Source organism: Aspergillus melleus (genome assembly GCF_016097325.1).
Source record: "Aspergillus melleus strain CBS 546.65 chromosome Unknown contig5, whole genome shotgun sequence".
NCBI classification, from domain to species: domain Eukaryota; kingdom Fungi; phylum Ascomycota; class Eurotiomycetes; order Eurotiales; family Aspergillaceae; genus Aspergillus; species Aspergillus melleus.
The window spans coordinates 1,357,878-1,377,203 of record NW_025763374.1 but is presented as its reverse complement, the minus strand read 5'-3'; the positions used below and the strand labels follow the sequence as shown (position 1 = coordinate 1,377,203).

Below are 19,326 nucleotides of genomic sequence, written 5' to 3'. Positions count from 1 at the left end.
CCTACCATTTTCTTATGAAAAGATATTGGAAATGTCATACACGCGCATCGAGGTATCTTCACTCGCGACAGCGAGCTCGAACTTACGCTTGCCCACCTCTTCTTCCTCTGTTCCGGTAGAAGGCCGCCAAACCAATTGCGTAATGGTCTTTGAGGGGCTCAAACGTCGATCAACGCTTGCCAAATGCTTAGGTTCAAGGCTGTCGACGGCGATTTGGTATATGGATACCTCGCCACTATCTTCTCCGGCCGCAAGGACGAATGAGTTCTGCTGTGTTTGGGGGTAGAATGAGATGGCACTGATGGAGGTTTTGAGAGGCACTGTTGATTTGCACACGAAAGTGTCTTCTTCCCTCTGCCATATTTTGATAGACTTGTCTCGGCCCGCCGTCGCAAATATGGCGTTGTCGATGGCGGGAGCCCAGGCGGCATCTAGAATCATCCTAGAATGTCCCTTGGGATTTGATGCGAACAGAGAGAACGTGGACGGATCTTGCTCGCTCCGGCAAAATACTGCCCATTGACGGTCTCTCCCCACACTAAGAAGATAGCGGTCATCTTTAGAAAAGGAAAGGCTTGTGATCGTCAAAGAATGTGCTGTGAGGGAAGGTCGGATCTCGCGCCAGTCAGAAGTAGAATACAAGCGAATCACCGCGTGGTCTATTGAGCTGGCTTTGCAGGCGGTAGCGATAAGGGTACGGTCATGGCTGGCGACCACCGCTGAGATTTCGTATCCATGGCCATAGAGCTTTTCATGCTCAGGCCACAATGTATGTCGGGCAAGTTGATCCTCAAGGGGAGGTCGATCTGCATCTGCTAGTAGCGTCTGATTTGCTTGAGTATGTACCATCTCCGGGCCATCTGGACCGTTTCCTTCCACATCCACTGGAGCTTCGTCACCGAGAGCTTGGTTCGATAGCCCCAGAACCGGGATCTGCGCCGTATCCGGGAGCTCATCGTCGTTTGATGGCCGGAAACCAGAAAGCCTTCCCAGCATCTGAGCAATGGGTTTTGGTTCGTTGAAGACCCGCAAGAGTTTTTCATCTGCACCCGACACAAACCGCGCCGGTCCCAAAGTATCAACACAATTCAGATCATATCCATGAATCTGCGGTCGGGAGAATTCATGCCACGAACTAGAGTCCGCTCGTAACCATTGTGCATGAAGCCTCGTTGTCTGGTCGGCACTAGTCGACATGAGATACCCTCCGGTGGACTCCCACTGCACACCGTTAACCGATCGAACATGTCCGGTGATACCCAATGACTGCAGCCAAAAATCGGCTGCTTCGTCGTAGTTCCATAGCCTCCAGCTACCTGTGCGGCCGAGACTGACCACACCCTTGCCATCTGGTGCCCAGAGACCGATCCAGAAGCCACCAGTGCTCCCCGTGGCAGTAGTAGATCCCTTTTGTACACTGATTTCACCCATCCTCTCGGCGGATATCCAAACTCCGGAAACCGAATCCTGTTCCCAGATGGTCAATGTATTGTCCGCAGAGGCGGACAAAAGTTGCTGACGCTCGCTGTTAGGGTTCCACGCGGTGGTGTAGATCCAGTCTTCGTTTCCAAACAAAAGTGCCTCGAATGTGACAGAGTAAGTCGATCCCGATGTGTGTAGTTGGTGCGCCTTGTTCTGTAAAGTTGGTTCAAGACCCGCTATCATGGTGTCTTCATCATCTTGCGGCAATGACGGAGTTACCACACCCCGGTGGAACCTCCACAGTCGTATGTATTTGTCCTGGCTGGCAGAGGCAAGCAAAAGGTCGCCGACCTTGCTATTCTTGTCATAGGTAAACGACAGGGAGCGTACCCAGGCCTCATGGCCAGACAAAACAGCGGAAAGCTTCATATCAAAGTCGACAAGAGTGCTTTCGGCAGTGTACAGTTGAATGACGTTCGTGGTTCCTGCGACTGCCAGCACAAGAGGACTATTATTCGCTTCTTTCTGGAGCCGGGTCAAGGCTAAAGCCAAGGGAAAGAATCGTGGCTTCAGGATTATTGTCTGAAGCAGTTCGCTTTGGCATCCTTCCTGAGAGGCAATCCTCCAAATCTTCACACTCCCATCCGCTGCTCCCGACACGACGACATCCGTACCGTCGGCAATCGCAAGGGTATTCACCGAGCCTGTATGTCCTTCCAAAGTTTGTGCCAGCGAAAAATGGCGCTTGTCATCAGAATCCGCTCTCCAGAGCCGTAACGTACGATCAACAGAACCGGTCAGAAGGAATTTCTCGCCTGTGGTGGGACAGGTGTAAAAGCGCACGGCGCTGACCTTGTCGGTATGGCCAACGAGAAGAGCATAGACTCCACGAAGCGAACTTTCCTATAGGCGCAAGATTAGATCGAATACTAGCGACGCATTGGAGCATAAACTTGGAATGCTTCATACCCGGGGATCCCACAAAGCGACATTATTGTCTGCACCGAAGGCGAGCACGCCCGTCTGCACGTCCCAGTCCGCGGCAGCGGGGTGTCGGTTGCCGCCAACACTGATATAGTCGGTCGTAATGGAGACCATGGAGCCCACTTTTCTTCTTGAGCCCTCTCGAGGCAAGTCTATAACAATTGACAAATTCGTCCAGGGCCGCTGGTCGTGCGGGGTTCAAGGAGCAGTCACAAAGTCCGGAGAAAATAGAGGGCGGACTTTTTGTGCCGCAACTTGAATCTTATCGATAAGCGGGTCAATTTCCCCTCGACAAAATAGAGCCCCTCCTGCTCTCTCTCTCTCTCTCTCACACACACACACTCTCTCTCTCTCCATGTCTCTCGTCTTTCTATATTGAAAAGCAAACCCCGACTTTAACGGGTCAATTATCACCAATCCCTCTATACAAAATGGCTGCCTCTGCGCCTGATCATATCTCCATCACGGTTGAGTTTACGTACGTTCTCAACATCTTCAACTCTCTAGTTCCTTATTGGGATTGAACAAAACCTGGTCAGGGGTGCTAACTTCTTGAAAGTGGTGGCTTAGAGATCCTTTTTTCGAATCAACGCAAACATGACATCACACTACCGAGTCGCTTGGATGACGGTAGCCGGCCCAATATCACCTTCCTTCTCGGATACCTCGTCGAAAACGTCATGAAAGACCAGCGAAAGGAGCTGTTCATCCTAGAAGATAACGTGTACGTCCGGGGAGAACCACATAGCTAGCGAGGTACTAACATCGTCATACCAGGCGACCTGGGATTCTTGTTCTCATCAATGATGCCGACTGGGAACTGGAAGGAGAGGAAAAGTACGAGCTTCAACAAGGTGATAATATTGTGTTTGTTTCTACATTGCACGGAGGCTAGTGTATTTCCGGTACCTTTGCACATACGGCCACCAATATCACGGGCTTTGATCAATATCAGAAAGGAAACTCTAGCCATGTTCTATGTCGCTCGCTCGCTCAGTACTGTCTATGTTCACGCGAGTGCTCCGATCTAGACAACATCTTCGACATGCTGTTGCGAAATCCTTTCAGGCTCACGAGGAGTGCGAAGGCCGCTCTGCGGGGTCGAGAACCCTTCCTTCGGGCTGCCTATCCCACCGACTAACGGAGTATTCACTTCACTGGGCACAGGGATCTTTATATCCTCCGGTGAGCCTGGAATGATCTCCTTTGGAAGTCCGGGAATGTGAATTCTGCGCGCCTCGTTCTGGTAGCTTTCGGGGATAATCTGCAAGATTCAAGTCAGCTAAGCCGTGCATTGGCCAAAGAAATGTATTTCTCACCTCAATGATCTCGTCACGTGGGAACTCTAGGAATGGAATATCCGCTGCGTTGCATGCCATGAGGTAGCCATATAGAACCCTCAAGACGCTCTCATGAGCAATAATAAGAAGATCATTTTGCTCCCGCTCAAGCTCCAAGATAACGGGCTCGAGACGCACGGCCAAATCGTGGTATGACTAGGACGGTTGGTATTTAGAAATGGCAGCATTGCAAATGGCACGGGTGACTCACCTCAGCTCGAGGATACCTGTGGTGATAGGGATCAAGTTCATGTTTTGCAACCTCGTCGGGATATTCTTCGCGAATTTTCCGTTCCGACATCTTTTCACAGACACCGGGATTCAATTGACTCAGCTGCGATCTTTGTCGAACCTTGTACCCAGTCTCGTGGAGATATTGTGCAGTCTCGATTGTTCTCCGTCGGGTGGATGTCCAGACCGTCAGGGGTTTGAGTCCACAATCGATCCCGCCTTGATTAGCCATTGCCTGCATCTCATCTTCCCTATGCTTGATCAAACACTCCGTCATTTTCCTCGCATAGTCTTCCCCTTGCTCGGATAGCGAAGCGTCTGCTTTATATGAACCGGCTTCTAGCGAGACACCGGCCTGGAGATCAAAGGTTAGGAACCTGCCACATCCTGCGTCTAGGTCGACTTCAATCCACTCACGCGTGCAAAGTATGTGTGTCTTGATTTTATGTGTAGGTTGAGAAGATAGAACACAATTCTATGAGAAAGATAGCCGAAACTCCGATTGTTCACAATCAACCTTTCCCCTGCATTGATCATCTGTTTTTTTTTTTTTTTTTGTAGTTAGCTTAGGAATGCGTAGCCTCGGCTGGGTAACCTACTTTTATGTAATTGAGGTCCTTTTCCTCCATGGTCTGGAACTGGGGAATTCGAGCAGTTATCCGGGTCAAGTAGTGCTTTACCGCTTCCTCAGAAGTCCATCCGACGTACTAGTCATAGTCAGAGAGGAATGAGCAACACATTTTAGTGCGGCCCTAACTCACATCGGGCGAAGATATCTTAACCCTGCGGACATTCTCTTCGATGATGCGCTCGTCGTCACACCATGACTCAATAAACAGAGTCTTCCTCAAAAGGTATGTAAGCACCAACACGCTAACCTTAACAGGGCCTATCCATGTTCACACACCTCTATATCATGCTTTGCAAATTCTTTTGCAAGAGATCGCCGGCCGGAAGCCAGTGGATTGACCGCATCATAGATCGCTATCTGCCCGTTTTCGTCGTTCAAAAACTGGTAAATGTCTTCCCTACATCTTTTTACAATCTTTTGTCGCAGAAGGACAGAAGAGGCAGAAGCTGCAGTGTGTTAGTCAAAGCCCCTAAAAAAGGATCAAGAGAATAGCGCGACGGAAGAGGCAAAACAATGAATGAAGATGTCGGAAAAATAGGTGGCGGAATGGCACGAGTTTGACGCTATGCTGACTAGCAAGAAAGGAGAAGCTGTTATCACTTGCCATTGACGAAGAAATAATCATCTGGAATGTCTTGGCCAAAGGGAATTGTAGCACGTCTATAATCTCCGAGGTGGAAGATCCTGGTTTTGACACCTAGCCTGCACAATCAATCAGCCAAGAGGAAACATAGAGAGGGTGGGAAACAAGATAGCCAACGCACCATCTAAGATAACGCGCCAAAGCTACCGACATATGGCTAAAGTAGGATGGTTGGGTTAGCGATAGCCATGGATCAGTACGGCCAGTTCAGGTCAAACGAACGTCTTTCCCCTCGCCGGTAGGCCCACGGTGATGATAACGATCCGGCCTGAGTGAAAAAGCCTACCAGACTCCGTGCTATACAGCTGAGCCGGGGCGAGATCCGCCTTCTCAGGTAAATCATGGATTGCATCGACGAAAGTCGACGATTTCCGACGAAACCGCGGGGAATTGGCAACAATGTCCGCCGTTCTAGGAGCCAAAGTCAGTCCATCTATTCCAGTTCTCCGTGGAAAAAGTGTAGAACTGCAGTGACGGCGGTGGAAACAGTGATATCGGTCTCAGGGAGATTGCCGGGGCACAACTTCATCGGGAGGCAGGTATAGAGGCAGCAGGGCCGAAGATAACACCGCCCAACTAGGCTTACAATAAAGTATCCATGGCGGTGTGAGTAGTCGAGATGAGAAGTCCAGGAGCAACGGTCGACGGCGTACAAGGTACTCAGTACATCCAACGATGAAACTGGAAGGAAGCTAATGCGCAGCAAAGGGAGGGAACAATGATTTCTCGTCGGCAGGTAGCGGCGGAGGTAGTGGGGGAGTAGGTAGCAGTTAGGTACACTCCCTAGATAACTAATGATCATAAGAATAATGTGTAAGCATGTACTCGTGTGCAATGTTCTATAAAGGGCAAGTAACACATGGAAAAACTAACTCTGTCAATCAATGTTGAAATCAGAAGAAGTCCGCATCGCCGACTAGACAGGTTCGAACTAGATTCCTTGCTGGATAACTCACTATCGTCATCTCTGCTCGCCCGGACCCCGGGTAGACCCAAAGCGGCTTAGTGATGTTGGGCCGCCCGCAGGCACCCAAGACGCAGGCCGGGCGGAAAAGCAAAAGTGACATTTTTTCAGTCCGGACTTGCAAGTCTCTCTCAACTGCCCTGGTGTCTGTTTTGTCCCCCCAGCGTCGTCCCTTCACCAGAGCACGCCAGACACGACCCTTTGACTCGAGTTCCCTTTGGTAACGTTTAACGTTACTTTGCTTCTCTTTATACTCTTTTAATTCATTTTCAATCCTGGTCTCAAAACATCCTGTTCCTGACGCAAGGCCGCGCGCAAGCTCGTTGTGACGACGACCACTCCTATATACTCGCGTCCTCCCTAATCGACAAACAAACCCCTTCGTACAAGCCACAATGTCCGATCTCGCACCTTCGTTCTTGACGGACAATTCCGTCGCCGCTGCCCTCAAGGATGCATACAGTTCGTTTTCAGAGCGAAGGGCGGCCCTCGGCCTGCCCAACCCAGGAACCGTGGAGAACATCGCCAGAGAGGTGCAGAAGGATGTCCTATTGTCCAACTTCATGTTCACAGGTCTCCGGGCAGATCTAACCAAGGTCTTCGGCATGTCTCCTCTGTTCCGTGTCTCGCACGCTTTCTCCATGGGTTCGTCGGGGAACCTGCCTCCGTATGCTTTCTCGGCCATGTATGGAAGTCCCAAGGTGGGTAAAGCTGTCGTCCCAGACGCATTTCTTTCTCGGAATTCTGTTCCATTTCTCCTTGTTTTTCGCTATGGAAAGCTAAGATTCCACCTCCGCGGTTTTAAAAGGTTTTCATGCAAGGTAACCTCGGAAGTGACGGTGCGCTTGCCGCTGTCGGCAACTACCGTTGGTGCCCCAAGCTTGTCACCAAGACGAACACTCAGATCATGGCCGGTGCTAGCCAGGGTCTGATGCAGATTGATAACGACTACACTGGCGATGATTTCTCCGCCTCCTTGAAGGCGTTCAACCCGTCCCTCTTGGATGGAGGCCTTACCGGAATTTTCGTTGGTAGCTACCTTCAGTCGATCACTCCCAGCTTGGCCCTTGGTTTCGAGGCTATCTGGCAGCGTCAGGCTATGAACGCTCGCCCGGAATCTGCGGTCTCTTACAGTGCCCGGTACAAGACCAGCGACTGGATTGCTAGCGCTCAACTCCAGGCCCAGGGAACCTTCACGGCTTCTTACTGGAGGAAACTCTCTGAGCGTGTTGAGGCCGGTGTTGACATGAACCTTCAGTTTGCTCCCAATGCTGCAGCGATCATGATGGGTGGACCTAGCAGAGATGGCACGACTTCCATCGGTGCTAAGTACGACTTCCGGGCTTCTACCTTCCGTGCTCAGGTCGACAGTGCCGGCAAGGTCAGCTGCCTGCTCGAGAAGCGGATAGCTATGCCCATTGCTTTGACTTTTGCGGGCGAGATTGATCAAGCTAAGGTGAGTGGCCTCCCAGTGTTATACTTTTCGCACACGAGATACCGGTGAACCTATTTACTAACGGGGCTTTCTTTCTTCATAGCAAACGGCTAAGCTTGGTCTTGCCGTGTCCCTCGAGATCGCTGGCGAAGAACTGATGGAGCAGCAAGATAAGATCGAGGCGCAGGGCATGATCCCCCCGCCGTTCTAAATTCACGCAGAACATGACTGCGGCTAATCGCCCCCGCCCGCCGGCTTTATACATCTTCACCCCTTTGTTTTATTAACACTTCACTCCCCCTATGTATGTTTGGAAAATGGTGCGCTGTCCCGGTTTGTTACCATGAATGCGGTTTGCTGGTCCAGGAAGGCAGTTGTTTGGCGCCATGGAAACCACCTTTTTGTATAGATCCATCTCTGGTTTGGTCTGAATTTCTTCTTTCTCCTCTGTTCCCTTTCACTTTATTTCGCTCCTAGGGAATCATCTATTATCATCTACCTTTGACCCTCGTCATTTCGTCACCTCCAACTCTCTTGGCTGGTCTCTATGACTGCTAAACCAGCATTGGGGCATTTACAGGGAGCTGTTACTATTCGTTATGCATCATAGATGGGCAATGTAAAACATGTTTTGATTGTCGTGAACTTTCGTATAACGTAGGGATAGTAGAACAAGAGCACTTCCGAGCACAAGGGGGGAAAGAACGCAAAGAACTGTTCGCAGCTTTAACACATAGTCAGTACAGCACTGAGAATCAATGTTTTTCTTCCACAGGGCCGTGGCCCCATTTGCTAAGCTCATGTTGCTTGATTGCCTGCATTACAGAGCAAATTCGCGAGTCTTGTCTTTTTCCCTCTAATGTCACCACCTACATGTAGTATGCAGGAAGACAAGTGCGGAGGATACGACGAGTCTTTTGTACTCTGCAAATGAGAGATAATAATAATCTCTTGAACTGGGGATGGGTAGAGACTAGAGAGAGCGTGGTGACTTGCAAGAAGCAAAACACGCCTACGCAGTACGCAATACTCCGTACTACAGAGGCCCTTCAACCTAGCCCGCCACGCTAAATCTTTAGCATGGCACCTGCTAACCAAGCTAGGAATCCGGAATGCATTATTATCGAAGCGGGCGGGACCATGGGGGCTCAATTCTCGGTTTTCGGCTCTCACATTGCTGTGAAATTTGCGCTGCGAGAATGTGGGTGGCTTCGTACATACGGAGTATGGTGCACATAGGTAGTAAGTAGCCTACTAGTCTGTTAGTCGTTTCCCCAAGCTCTCGCTATTCCAACGCAAAAGCCGGCAGCCATCTCCGCGGGATTTTGGGAATGATATAAATGAACCCATCCCCATCTACTCCGTACTCCGTATTCTTTAGATGCATCGTACGAAACCGGGGCAAGTCCACCTGGGCTTCACCTCGGTAATACCCAATACATGGGAGGCTGCAGCACGCCGTTCAAGTCTCCACGCAGGCAGTGGACCCAATGGCGACCCATCGAGTACTCTGCGTGTATCATTCGTAGATACCTACGGAGGAAGGGCTGAAAGGGCAGGAACATCCAATTAAACGAGAGACATATACCAAGTATTACTACGGAGAAGTGAAGGGCACGGTTCAGAATGGGTCAGGGAGGTCTTTTGCATCCAATACTGGGTACGCAGGAGAATATTAAATATTCAGTAGCACTCCGTGCATACTCGGTACTGCGCAGGACAATTCGCACCGCTCCGCTTGCTGGCTCTCCCAACACAGCCAATTCAGCAAGAATCTCTTACTAAATCATCACGTTAACCAGTCTGCTTTGTTTTTCAATTGCAGCAGCTCTTTCTTTTGACCTTCTTTCTCTTTCTTCCTCTGCACCTGCTCTTTCCAGAGAGGAAGAACCATGGTTGAAACTGGCGTCCCACCACCGAGTACGGCGTAGTCCTGTGATCTGAGGTCCACTATGATATCATTCCATCCCCGAACGAATTTCCTTTCTAGGGCTCAGACATGTAGCATGCAGCTTTTTTTTTTTCTTTTTGTTTTCCTTTTTTTTAACCCTCTTCTTCTCCTCGAGGGTGGGGGTAATTTTAGGGGAAAAGAGGGGCTTTCCAGTTTCCCATCCTTCTGACGGGGTAATGTTGAACAGAAGGTGGAAAATAATTGGGAGATCCTTCGCATTATTTGCGGTATTAAGGCAACCACCACTGGCCCAAGTCCCGTGTACAGTACGTAACAGGCCTTTGTACCGAATGTAATCACAAAACCACCTCGTACGGTGTAGACGGGGTAGAATGCCACATTGGTTTGTTAGGGACGAGAGATGACACTCCAATGGTTTCTACGAAATTTTAGAAGATCTGGATTCCTTTTTCTCGATTTTGGCACGTTCCAGGCTGCGTATAAGTTGGCCCTGTATCAAGATTGTTTCAGAATAGGAGTAAAGGTAACAAGTCAATGGATACCTGACCTACCCGAGGTAACCTGTACCTGCCCGGTGGCACGCTTGTACTGTACACACAGAATGTTGTATGATACACAACGTGCCTGGGCCTTAGCCGCCTTAGGCACCTACTCGGTGTACTCATGACTTCTTACTCTAAAGTATCCGGAGTAAGTGAGGGGCTGGGCTCGGGATACCTGGAAACAATGGAAAAGTGTAGAGCACGATAAGGTTTCCCCTCATGTCTGAGGATTGGTTTTGTCTCCTGAAAACTGCCATCTCTGACTCCGGAATAGGGATGGGTTATGCTCTTGCTCTGTGCACGGCAAGTCGTTAGTAGGTAAATTACTCGGGTTCAACTAACTCATTTTAAGCTTTATCCTTTGGGCTTGAGCCTCTGGGGAGGAGATTTCTGTTTTTGCGTACATGCATATATTTAGCCATATACCTACATGCTGTGCCAGTAGGATTTGACTGGATTGAAAGAACGACTGGAAATGCCGCATGACGTCTACAACAACTTGCTGGGCAGTGGCGCCGAACGCTGTCCCAAAGGCAAAATCGGGTCACATGGGGGGGGAAGCGTTCGGAAGATGAGATCTGCTGATACTCCGTACTGCTCGGACCCGGGGATCCGCAGAGCCTGACACACTCAGTACGCCGAAGGTCGAAGGTGGCCATACCTTATACCTAGTTACCTACTAGGTATACGGAGGCCCTACGGTGTACACCGAGTAGACCGTCAGAGTGGATACATCTCCAGATCGAGCTGTGTCAGCTGACAGCTAACTTCGAATCAAGGGATTTTCAGGTCTAGTTGCCCAGGCACTTCCATACAACGAATGTGACTAGAGACAATGGAGGATAAGATAAATACAGTCTAGATTCCTTCATCTACCTTTAGGTATTTGTCTCAACGGGAAAATGCGGCCGGGGAGGGGGAGTATGGAAAGACCACCGAGTACAGCATATGGCTGCATAACGCTTAATTAGTTGAATCTGCTGGTCTAACATGATGCAACTACTAGGTAGTGCACGGTAGCAGATACTCCATAAGCAATGGACCTGATGACTTCGTTATAGAGTCAGTACCCTGAGAATGTCCATGGATATAGCTTAGGCATGATAAACCCATCTAACTAGTTTACTAGGTAGCTTACAGCAGCAGGTAGTACCAGGTACACTACGTAGGTGGCAGAGCAATCAGCCAATCGAAGGGCCCATGTCAAAAATCATAACTGGTCACTTGACACCCAACAGCTGGTACCTACGACCGCCGCTACCTTGGAACTGCTCCGCTCAGCGCAAACAGTTCGAGTCTCGGTCATAGGATAGGATATAGGAGATGTATTACCGAGCATTTCACCCGTAATATTACCTACCATGCCTTACCTGACATGCAGTAGCACCGGTACCTGTTACCTACAATGCAATTAATACTACAGATTTAGAACATAAATTGCTGCCAAAACACCAAGAACCATCTGATAAATTCGAAGTAGTCTGGAGACAGATTGTCCTGCCTTTTTGGAGTGGGCACTGCCACAACTGACCTTGACCGGACAGTCACTAGTCAACATTCTTAGCCCGGCCTCAGGTCACTACTGCTTTGGAACCAAGGTATCAATTCTTATTAGGTACCACTGTTCTGGAGAGGCCTGGTACTCATTTTGCACTGGTTTACTTACCAAAGTGGCAGTCATGAGTTCGGCCTTCTGGGCTTTCCCGTATTGGGGGGTGTACGGCAATGATCCCTAGTATAGAACAGAACAACAATGTATAGATAGTAACTATGTTATCATGTGCCAATGATCAAAAAGACCAATTTGCTGTTATTGTACAAAATAGATTTGAAGAGGGAGCAGGAAGCAGATTTGTATACCCTCAGGTAAAGGGCAGAAGTCACTAGTACTTTTTTCCGAAGAGGGAGGGAAACTTAGAAGAAAAAGAGGATAAAATGGACCAAAAACAATTGTAAAAGCAAAAAGGACCAGATAGAACAGTCTACAGACCAAACCTCTCTTATTTGACCGGAGCGGGCTCGTGTGTTCCTTGCCATCTTTCCTCTCCTCCCGGTGCTTTACTCCCGCGTTCCTGCAGCCCTCGCGTGTTCGGGCTTCGTCGCTCCATCAACGTCACCTGCTCTCTCATCCCTCTGGTAGTTAAGAGCATTACCACCACTCGCTCATTCAAACTACCCGCTTAACCGCCCTTCCTTGGATTTCCTCCACCCGCCCACCTCTTCCCTTTCCTTACCCCCCCTGCCACATTGGTACGGACTACGGCGTGAGCATTTCTCCATCTCTTTTTGAGTTGAAGGCCCTTGATTTTATTTTAGTATTCTCTATTCAATTTTCCCATTCCTTCCCCCCCCCCCTCCCCTCCCCTTCCTTCCTTTCCCCCATCAACACCTCTTGTCAGAGGATCTGCCTTTCACTCGTCTCGTTGCAAACTTGCGTCGGTCGGCCTGGTCTGCTCTGCTCTGTCTTTGTACTCTTGGCACCATCCGAGTCCATTGGCCCTTGATCTGAGCCCTCCCTCCTGCGATTCGCCCGTCCACAAGTCCGCTTCTCAACCTTTCCATCTCACGCGCACCTCCTCCACTCAACATTCACGATTCGGATATTCCGCCCATCTCAGAACACCCCTCCATTCTAGTGCTCCACCGACTACACTCCGCCCAAAACGGACCTCACGCTTTACATCCACTCCTCTTCCCGCCACTCACTGTTGAACTGCAGTCCCCCCTTCTCCCGATAGCGCTGCCCGACTTGACGCCTGTTTCCCTCTTCACCAGACGTCCGTGATGTCACAGAATAGGCCTGGGGTATTCTCAAGCTTGCGCATGGGTGGTAAGCAAATAATTTCTTTCGTCCGATCCTATGGTCCCGATAGTATTCCTGGGTCTCCAATACTGACTTGTTCTGCTCTTGTGGACCACACAGAGGTCGTTCGTGAAAAGGTCCAAGATGGACTGACCGGAGAGACGAAGGAGATCTCCTACTCACAATGCAAAATCGTCGGCAATGGGTCATTCGGTGTGGTTTTCCAAACCAAGATGATGCCCAGCGGCGAGGACGCTGCTATTAAACGAGTCCTCCAAGACAAGCGTTTCAAGGTATACTATCGCCCGTCGCTCTTCGTCATGTACGCGTTTGCCTAACCGACTGTCCTTCAGAACCGTGAGCTACAGATCATGCGGATTGTGCGCCATCCCAACATAGTTGAGCTGAAGGCTTTCTATTATTCCAATGGCGAGCGCGTATGCAGGACCCTCTTCCAGTCTTTCTAAACCCATGATCCTCGTCACTAACCGTACTTGACTGTCAAATCCAGAAGGACGAAGTGTACCTGAACCTTGTCCTTGAATATGTCCCGGAGACTGTCTATCGGGCCTCGCGGTATTTCAACAAACTGAAAACGACCATGCCCATGCTAGAAGTCAAACTCTACATCTACCAGCTGTTCCGTTCTCTGGCGTACATTCACTCCCAGGGCATCTGCCACCGCGACATCAAACCCCAAAACTTGTTGCTCGATCCGAACAGCGGTATTTTGAAGCTCTGCGATTTCGGTTCCGCCAAGATTCTAGTCGAAAACGAGCCAAACGTGTCATACATCTGCTCTCGCTACTACCGCGCCCCAGAGCTAATCTTTGGCGCAACTAACTATACCACGAAGATTGGTAATTGCCGGAACCCCGAAGACAGGCGATCTCAGACAACTAACCTCTGGCAGACGTATGGTCGACTGGTTGTGTGATGGCCGAGCTGATGCTTGGACAACCCCTCTTCCCGGGAGAATCGGGGATTGATCAGCTTGTGGAGATCATCAAAGTGTTGGGAACGCCGACTCGCGAGCAGATTCGCACCATGAACCCCAACTACATGGAGCACAAGTTCCCTCAGATCAAGCCACATCCTTTCAATAAGGTATGTCGCGGGGACCGCTGTCCAATCTTGTTTTTTTCTAGGGGGGGTGTACTAATTTAGCGTCCATAGGTCTTCCGACGGGCTCCCCACGAGGCCATTGACCTGATCTCCGCTCTGCTCGAATACACGCCAACCCAGCGTCTTTCTGCTATCGAGGCCATGTGTCACCCATTCTTTGACGAGCTCAGAGACCCCAACACTAAGTTGCCTGACTCCCGGCACCCCAACAGCTCGTCAAGGGATTTGCCTAATCTCTTCGATTTCTCTAAACATGGTATGTTCCGGTCCACTCAATTTTTCCCTCCCCACCTGGTTTGCTTGGAGGGTTGTTTAGGGAGGGGCTAGAGGAGGAGAGACGAACGGCGAACTATGCACTAACGAAACTATAGAACTCTCTATCGCACCGGCCATGAACGCTCGACTAGTTCCTCCCCATGCCCGCCCCGCGCTCGAAGCTCGTGGGTTAGATATCGATAACTTCACACCCCTTACGAAAGATGAAATGATAGCACGTCTCGATTGAGTCAAGTTGTGCGATATTTACGAAGTACATGCCTGGTCAGAGCGCTGCTTACATGCACGTGTGCGGCAACCGTCTGATGTCATGCCATACAAGTTCCTCTTTATGCGTCGGGCAATTTCAGAACATAGGGGAGAGGTTTGGGTTGTATACCTATTCTCTCGGCGAGAAATCCAGGGGCTGGCTTCTCTGTGGAAATATGGAATAGGGCGAAACAGAAGCGAAAGAGAAAGAAAATCAGCAACTCGAAAAGAGAGAAGGGGAGAAAAAAGAAGAAAAAAGCCAGAAAAAAAATTATGAAAGGAAAGACCCAGAAGGAAAGGGAATGTTTCCCTATCACAACTGGAAAAGTTCTTTTAAAGACTGTGGATCATGATTTTGTCGCTCAAAGAGTGTGACGAAATGACATTGTCTGGAGTTATTGAGGTGTCTGAGACAGCTCAGAGGAGAGAAAAGTGATACCCTTATTGCGTGAGTCTGCCTTTCCGGGGTGCAAGCCTGCATAGCTTCAAATTTCAATTGAAAGGAGTGGCCATGGAAATGGACAGCGCAAGTGTGATTAACATGGATGGGAAGATGAATAACCTATCAATGCGTCAGATATTACGAGGATTTCTTCTGCTTCCATTGCACATTATGGATGTGCTTATTGGCATGCTTTGAATATATGTCTGGAAGACCATACCTCCCGACTTGCAGCTCTAGAGACTCGTTTCCTGTTTTCCTCTTTGCCCATTTTCTTTCGTATGCGCATTTATCTATTTTCCCATCCATGTCTGTTCCTTGCCCATATGGTTCTTTCCCTCAGCCCTTCAATGTTATAATTCTTATTCCTGTTATGTCCAGTTCTATCCATTTTACTCTGGTGATCATATTTATCTCAGCTTTTCCCGTGATGAAGGTACATTTTTCTTAATTCCGAGAGAACCCGACTCATCTCTTTCCTTTGACTAGCTGTATGCTTGATCTCCCTCTATCCTAGAGCCTTACATGAAGTATACTGGATCACTTACCTTCTCTAGAGTGCATAATCACTGTTTTACGATTGTAGCTTATGTTGACTGCTATCGTACGAATTAGTTCCTTTCCACCCCAAGTCCCCGAATAACCATTAGTTGTTATGATTCCATTTTTGATTTCGTCTCTTGTTCTTCTCGTCCAAAGTTCCTTCGGTGCCGGCTGTGTTCCACTTTCATAGTCAGAAAACCCCTATAAGTCGTTTAGAGAGAAATGCCAACCGAAGAGTGGGGTTTTTCCTTTTTTAACCTATAGTTCTATTTTGTTGGAAGACCAAACAGAAAACCTTTTGAAGTCAATAAACCGTGAGAACTGATGTCCAACTACTCTGCTCTTATATAAGCAACGGGGCGGATGATCTCAGTTCCCGAGGTCCTGCAAAGGCGGGTGTTTTTGCTCTTACATGGACGCGGTTGGTTGATTGGCATCTCTAGCAAAAGAGCTTATAGCTCTCTACCTTGTATGTCGCATTTGCCAATTCCTTCCCAGCTCTCATTAAGGAATACAATCCGTGCACAAAATACTTTGAATAAGCAATAAGGTCCAGCCATGGCCGACTACGAACGCCGACACCACGGACCTAGGGGTGGTGGTCGCAAGAGGCGCTACAGAGGTAAGTCCGCTCTGCAGCTTAATACCGTCTAACCACGAATGCCACCCTCGTGGCATGCGCTACCAGGGCTGATGAGAATCCGCAGATGACGATGACTATGACCGCCGCCAGCAGCGGCGCAGGTACGAGGAGCCCTTGGTTGTCAAGGTTCGGAGGCAACTGCTGAGCATCGCCGAATCCGTACGAATTACTCCCCTCCCCCTTCTCTCCCGACAGAAGCCTTAGGCCGCATTTATACATGGGAATCCTCACTCATATTCTCTTTTTCAGGCAGCCAGGAGGGTGGAAGACGATGCGGTAAATATCGCGAAAAGCGTGGCAGACAATTACGAAGATGAGGAGCTAAGGAACACATTTGTTGATATCTCACTTGACCTGTATGTTTGAGCCTCCCCTTTGATAAAGGCTAAGTTTTCAAGTGCTGATGAGATCCTCCTGACAGTGTTCTCGAACAACCGTTGAAGATCCCTTTTATCGCTGCAATCACTCTCGTCGCCAATGCCTATAAATCGGAGCTTGTCTCCGACATTCTGAAGAAAGCAGGTGAACTTCTGCAAAATCACGTTGAAGCCGGCGGATGGCGTGAGACAAAGCTTCTCCTCCGATTCTTGGGCTGTCTTCAGTCCATCTTCGAAGGTGATGGTATCTTCCCTATTCTAGAGGAGCTCTTCACGCGCGCAGTTGATCTCCAGACAACTTCTTCCGAAGATGTGAGTTGCCCACTTTACCGCGTGGTTTACCCTTGCTGACCTTTATGCGACGCGCAGTTACTTGGCTTGGAGCTCGTGAAAATCATCCTCTTTACGATTCCATATGTGATGGCCTCCCCTGCAACTGGCTACGAAACCTCAGCAACCGCCCTTCTTGAAAAAACAGATATCATTGCCTCCACCCCCCATACGCTGGTCGATTTAGTGAAACCCTTCGGTCCAGAGGGTGAGCAACCAGGCGCTGTCCAAAGCGTCATTAGTTTGCTTCAGACCCAACTCCAACAAGAGGCCACCCGAGGCTGGGAACTTGTGTGCCTTCCTCGGCCCTGGAACGGCGTTCAAGGAGATGAGAATGAAAACTTTCTCGAGACAGGGACAAAGCATGCTTTTCCTCAAGTGACCGTCCCCAGCCCCGTCAAGAACGGAACGAGAGCGATCTTCCCGGAAGTCTACTTTTCGGTCTACTCAAACCAGGATATTGAGACCGTGCCCCCTACCTCAGATATATCTTCGTTATTGTTGCGAGACACCCTTGTCGACACCATCAATATTCTTGACTTCAACCGCATCGCAACAGCCAAGTTTCTCATAGATGTTGACTGCTACTTCACGCCCCATACCTTTGTGAAGCGCGCAACACCGTTTGACAGGTTACGGGAAATCCCCGGAGATCGACCAACATGGAAGCCGGAAGACGTTGCCGTGGATGCGGTTTTCTCTCAACTATTTCACCTCCCTTCTCCGGAGCATAAACTTGTTTACTACCACTCTGTTCTCACGGAATGCTGTAAAATCGCACCGGCCGCTATTGCCCCGAGCTTGGGGCGTGCTATTCGCTTTTTGTACCGCGGTCTGGAAAGCATCGACCTGGATCTCAGCCACCGATTCTTGGACTGGTTCTCACATCACCTGAGCAACTTCGGGTTCACATGGAAGTGGAGCGAATGGTATGTATTCCTCTGGATAGTTTGAATTATCCAGGAGGCTGACCCCTCGTTAGGATCGATGACCTTGAACTTCCCTTGGTTCATCCAAGAATGGCTTTCATTACTGGGGCACTTGATAAGGAGATTCGGTTGAGTTTCGCGCAGCGCATCAGAGGCACCCTTCCAGATCCTTACCAGGATTTGATACCAGAGGGAAAGGAGAAAGACACCCCCGATTTCAAGTACTCCGTCGATAGTAAGTGGGAACTCTGTCTGGCATTTGTGTCCTATGGGCTTTGTCACAAGCTAACTAATCCCTTCTCCACCCTTAGCTACGCCGTATGCTACCGAAGGAAGGGAACTCATGCAGCTCATCCGCAAGAAAGCTTCTGATGAGGACATCCAGCCCATTATCTCGTCTATCGAGGAGCAAGCCCAGTCGCTAGGCGTCGAAGTCCCAATGCTTCCTTCAACCGATGCATTTGTCACGGCTATCTGCTTTGTGGGCTCGAAATCTCTTTCGCACGTTCTATCATGTATCGAGAGGAATAAGGAACGACTCCTAGCCATCGGACCGAAGTCAAGCCTTGCACGTCGCCAGATCATCTCTTCGGTGATGGACTACTGGGCCGATCAGCCGGGTATCGGCATCAACATCATCGACAAACTGCTCAACTACACCATCCTGACGCCACTCTCGGTCATTGAATGGGCTCTGGTGGATAAACTAGACGCGGGGTCTATCCTAGCCAAGACGCACGTCTTTGAGATGATTGCAGCCACTGTCGGCAAAGTCACCAACCGCCTGCGGCAGATCGTTGCCGCACGAGTCCAAACAGGACTGTACGAGCCCCAGCTGAGCGTCCTGGATGAGACTTTGATCCGCGAGAAGGCAGACATGCAGGCCCTTTTCAAGGTGATCGAGGACTCCATCGCCCCCGTCGCAGGCGGGAGTAACGACGAGCTCATGGAACGGGGCGACGGAAGTGGCAACCTCCCGGAAGATGCTATCATCCGGCAATGGGGTTCTCGGTGGCTGAGGGCTTTCCGGCGCAAGGCTGCTGTCGAGGAATCATTCATCACCGAGGCTATGGTCTCGGCCACTCCTGTTGGAACGCAGGCGCCTGCCCTTCCTTCGGAAGATGCACCCGCTGACGGGGACATGGATGTCGCCGAGGCCGACGGAGCCGCTGATATTTCCTGAGTGTATCGATGTTGTTCCCTAGGACATCAACTGTAGATGCCAGGCAGAGCGAGCAGAGGTGAACGAACCTTTGCTTTCCGAGGCATTTGAGGCAAGCCAATACCTGGACTGAGCGGCCCGGAGGATGTGAGAACCACTGTCACAGACTTCTTTTATGTAGTTGTACAATCAATCGATTAACAAGAGACCCCTTGAATTCTCCAAGTTCACATAAATCATAAGAATATTCCATTGCGTTGTAGTAAATTCTCTTAGTCATCAAAATGGCTGCCTTCAGAAGCCACCACCCCTCAACATCATCACAAGTTCCAAAGATATTAAT

The 19,326-nt window shown here is 49.7% G+C and overlaps 6 protein-coding genes across 6 annotated transcripts; 4 read left to right on the top strand and 2 right to left on the bottom strand.

Moving 5' to 3' along the window:
* Positions 1–12: 12 nt before the first annotated feature.
* Positions 13–2,520, bottom strand: ELP2 (Elongator subunit ELP2; the record flags this gene model as incomplete). The annotated part of the gene is made up of 2 exons (XM_046090620.1): positions 13–2,325; positions 2,392–2,520. 2 exons carry the CDS (start codon positions 2,518–2,520, stop codon positions 13–15), a joined length of 2,442 nt encoding a protein of 813 aa, XP_045946595.1.
* A 317-nt stretch (positions 2,521–2,837) lies between these two features.
* Positions 2,838–3,301, top strand: URM1 (ubiquitin-related modifier 1; the record flags this gene model as incomplete). Its single annotated transcript, XM_046090619.1, has 3 exons — positions 2,838–2,884; positions 2,966–3,130; positions 3,184–3,301. The coding sequence occupies 3 exons, from the start codon at positions 2,838–2,840 to the stop codon at positions 3,299–3,301; spliced, it is 330 nt and encodes a 109-aa protein (XP_045946594.1).
* Positions 3,302–3,433: 132 nt separating this feature from the next.
* Positions 3,434–5,215, bottom strand: LDX57_008897 (bifunctional fructose-2,6-bisphosphate 2-phosphatase/6-phosphofructo-2-kinase; the record flags this gene model as incomplete). Its single annotated transcript, XM_046090618.1, has 8 exons — positions 3,434–3,670; positions 3,726–3,902; positions 3,958–4,332; positions 4,395–4,514; positions 4,577–4,684; positions 4,739–4,819; positions 4,885–5,054; positions 5,209–5,215. 8 exons carry the CDS (start codon positions 5,213–5,215, stop codon positions 3,434–3,436), a joined length of 1,275 nt encoding a protein of 424 aa, XP_045946593.1.
* A 1,395-nt stretch (positions 5,216–6,610) lies between these two features.
* tom40 (TOM complex pore protein TOM40) lies at positions 6,611–7,861 on the top strand (the record flags this gene model as incomplete). Its single annotated transcript, XM_046090617.1, has 3 exons — positions 6,611–6,916; positions 7,024–7,671; positions 7,754–7,861. The coding sequence occupies 3 exons, from the start codon at positions 6,611–6,613 to the stop codon at positions 7,859–7,861; spliced, it is 1,062 nt and encodes a 353-aa protein (XP_045946592.1).
* Positions 7,862–12,888: 5,027 nt separating this feature from the next.
* gsk3 (GSK family serine/threonine-protein kinase) lies at positions 12,889–14,537 on the top strand (the record flags this gene model as incomplete). The annotated part of the gene is made up of 7 exons (XM_046090616.1): positions 12,889–12,934; positions 13,028–13,200; positions 13,261–13,344; positions 13,419–13,767; positions 13,821–14,014; positions 14,084–14,288; positions 14,404–14,537. 7 exons carry the CDS (start codon positions 12,889–12,891, stop codon positions 14,535–14,537), a joined length of 1,185 nt encoding a protein of 394 aa, XP_045946591.1.
* Positions 14,538–16,100: 1,563 nt separating this feature from the next.
* Positions 16,101–19,004, top strand: cbc1 (NCBP1 family protein; the record flags this gene model as incomplete). Its single annotated transcript, XM_046090615.1, has 7 exons — positions 16,101–16,164; positions 16,250–16,344; positions 16,435–16,541; positions 16,607–16,874; positions 16,932–17,821; positions 17,875–18,056; positions 18,133–19,004. The coding sequence occupies 7 exons, from the start codon at positions 16,101–16,103 to the stop codon at positions 19,002–19,004; spliced, it is 2,478 nt and encodes an 825-aa protein (XP_045946590.1).
* Positions 19,005–19,326: the final 322 nt, after the last annotated feature.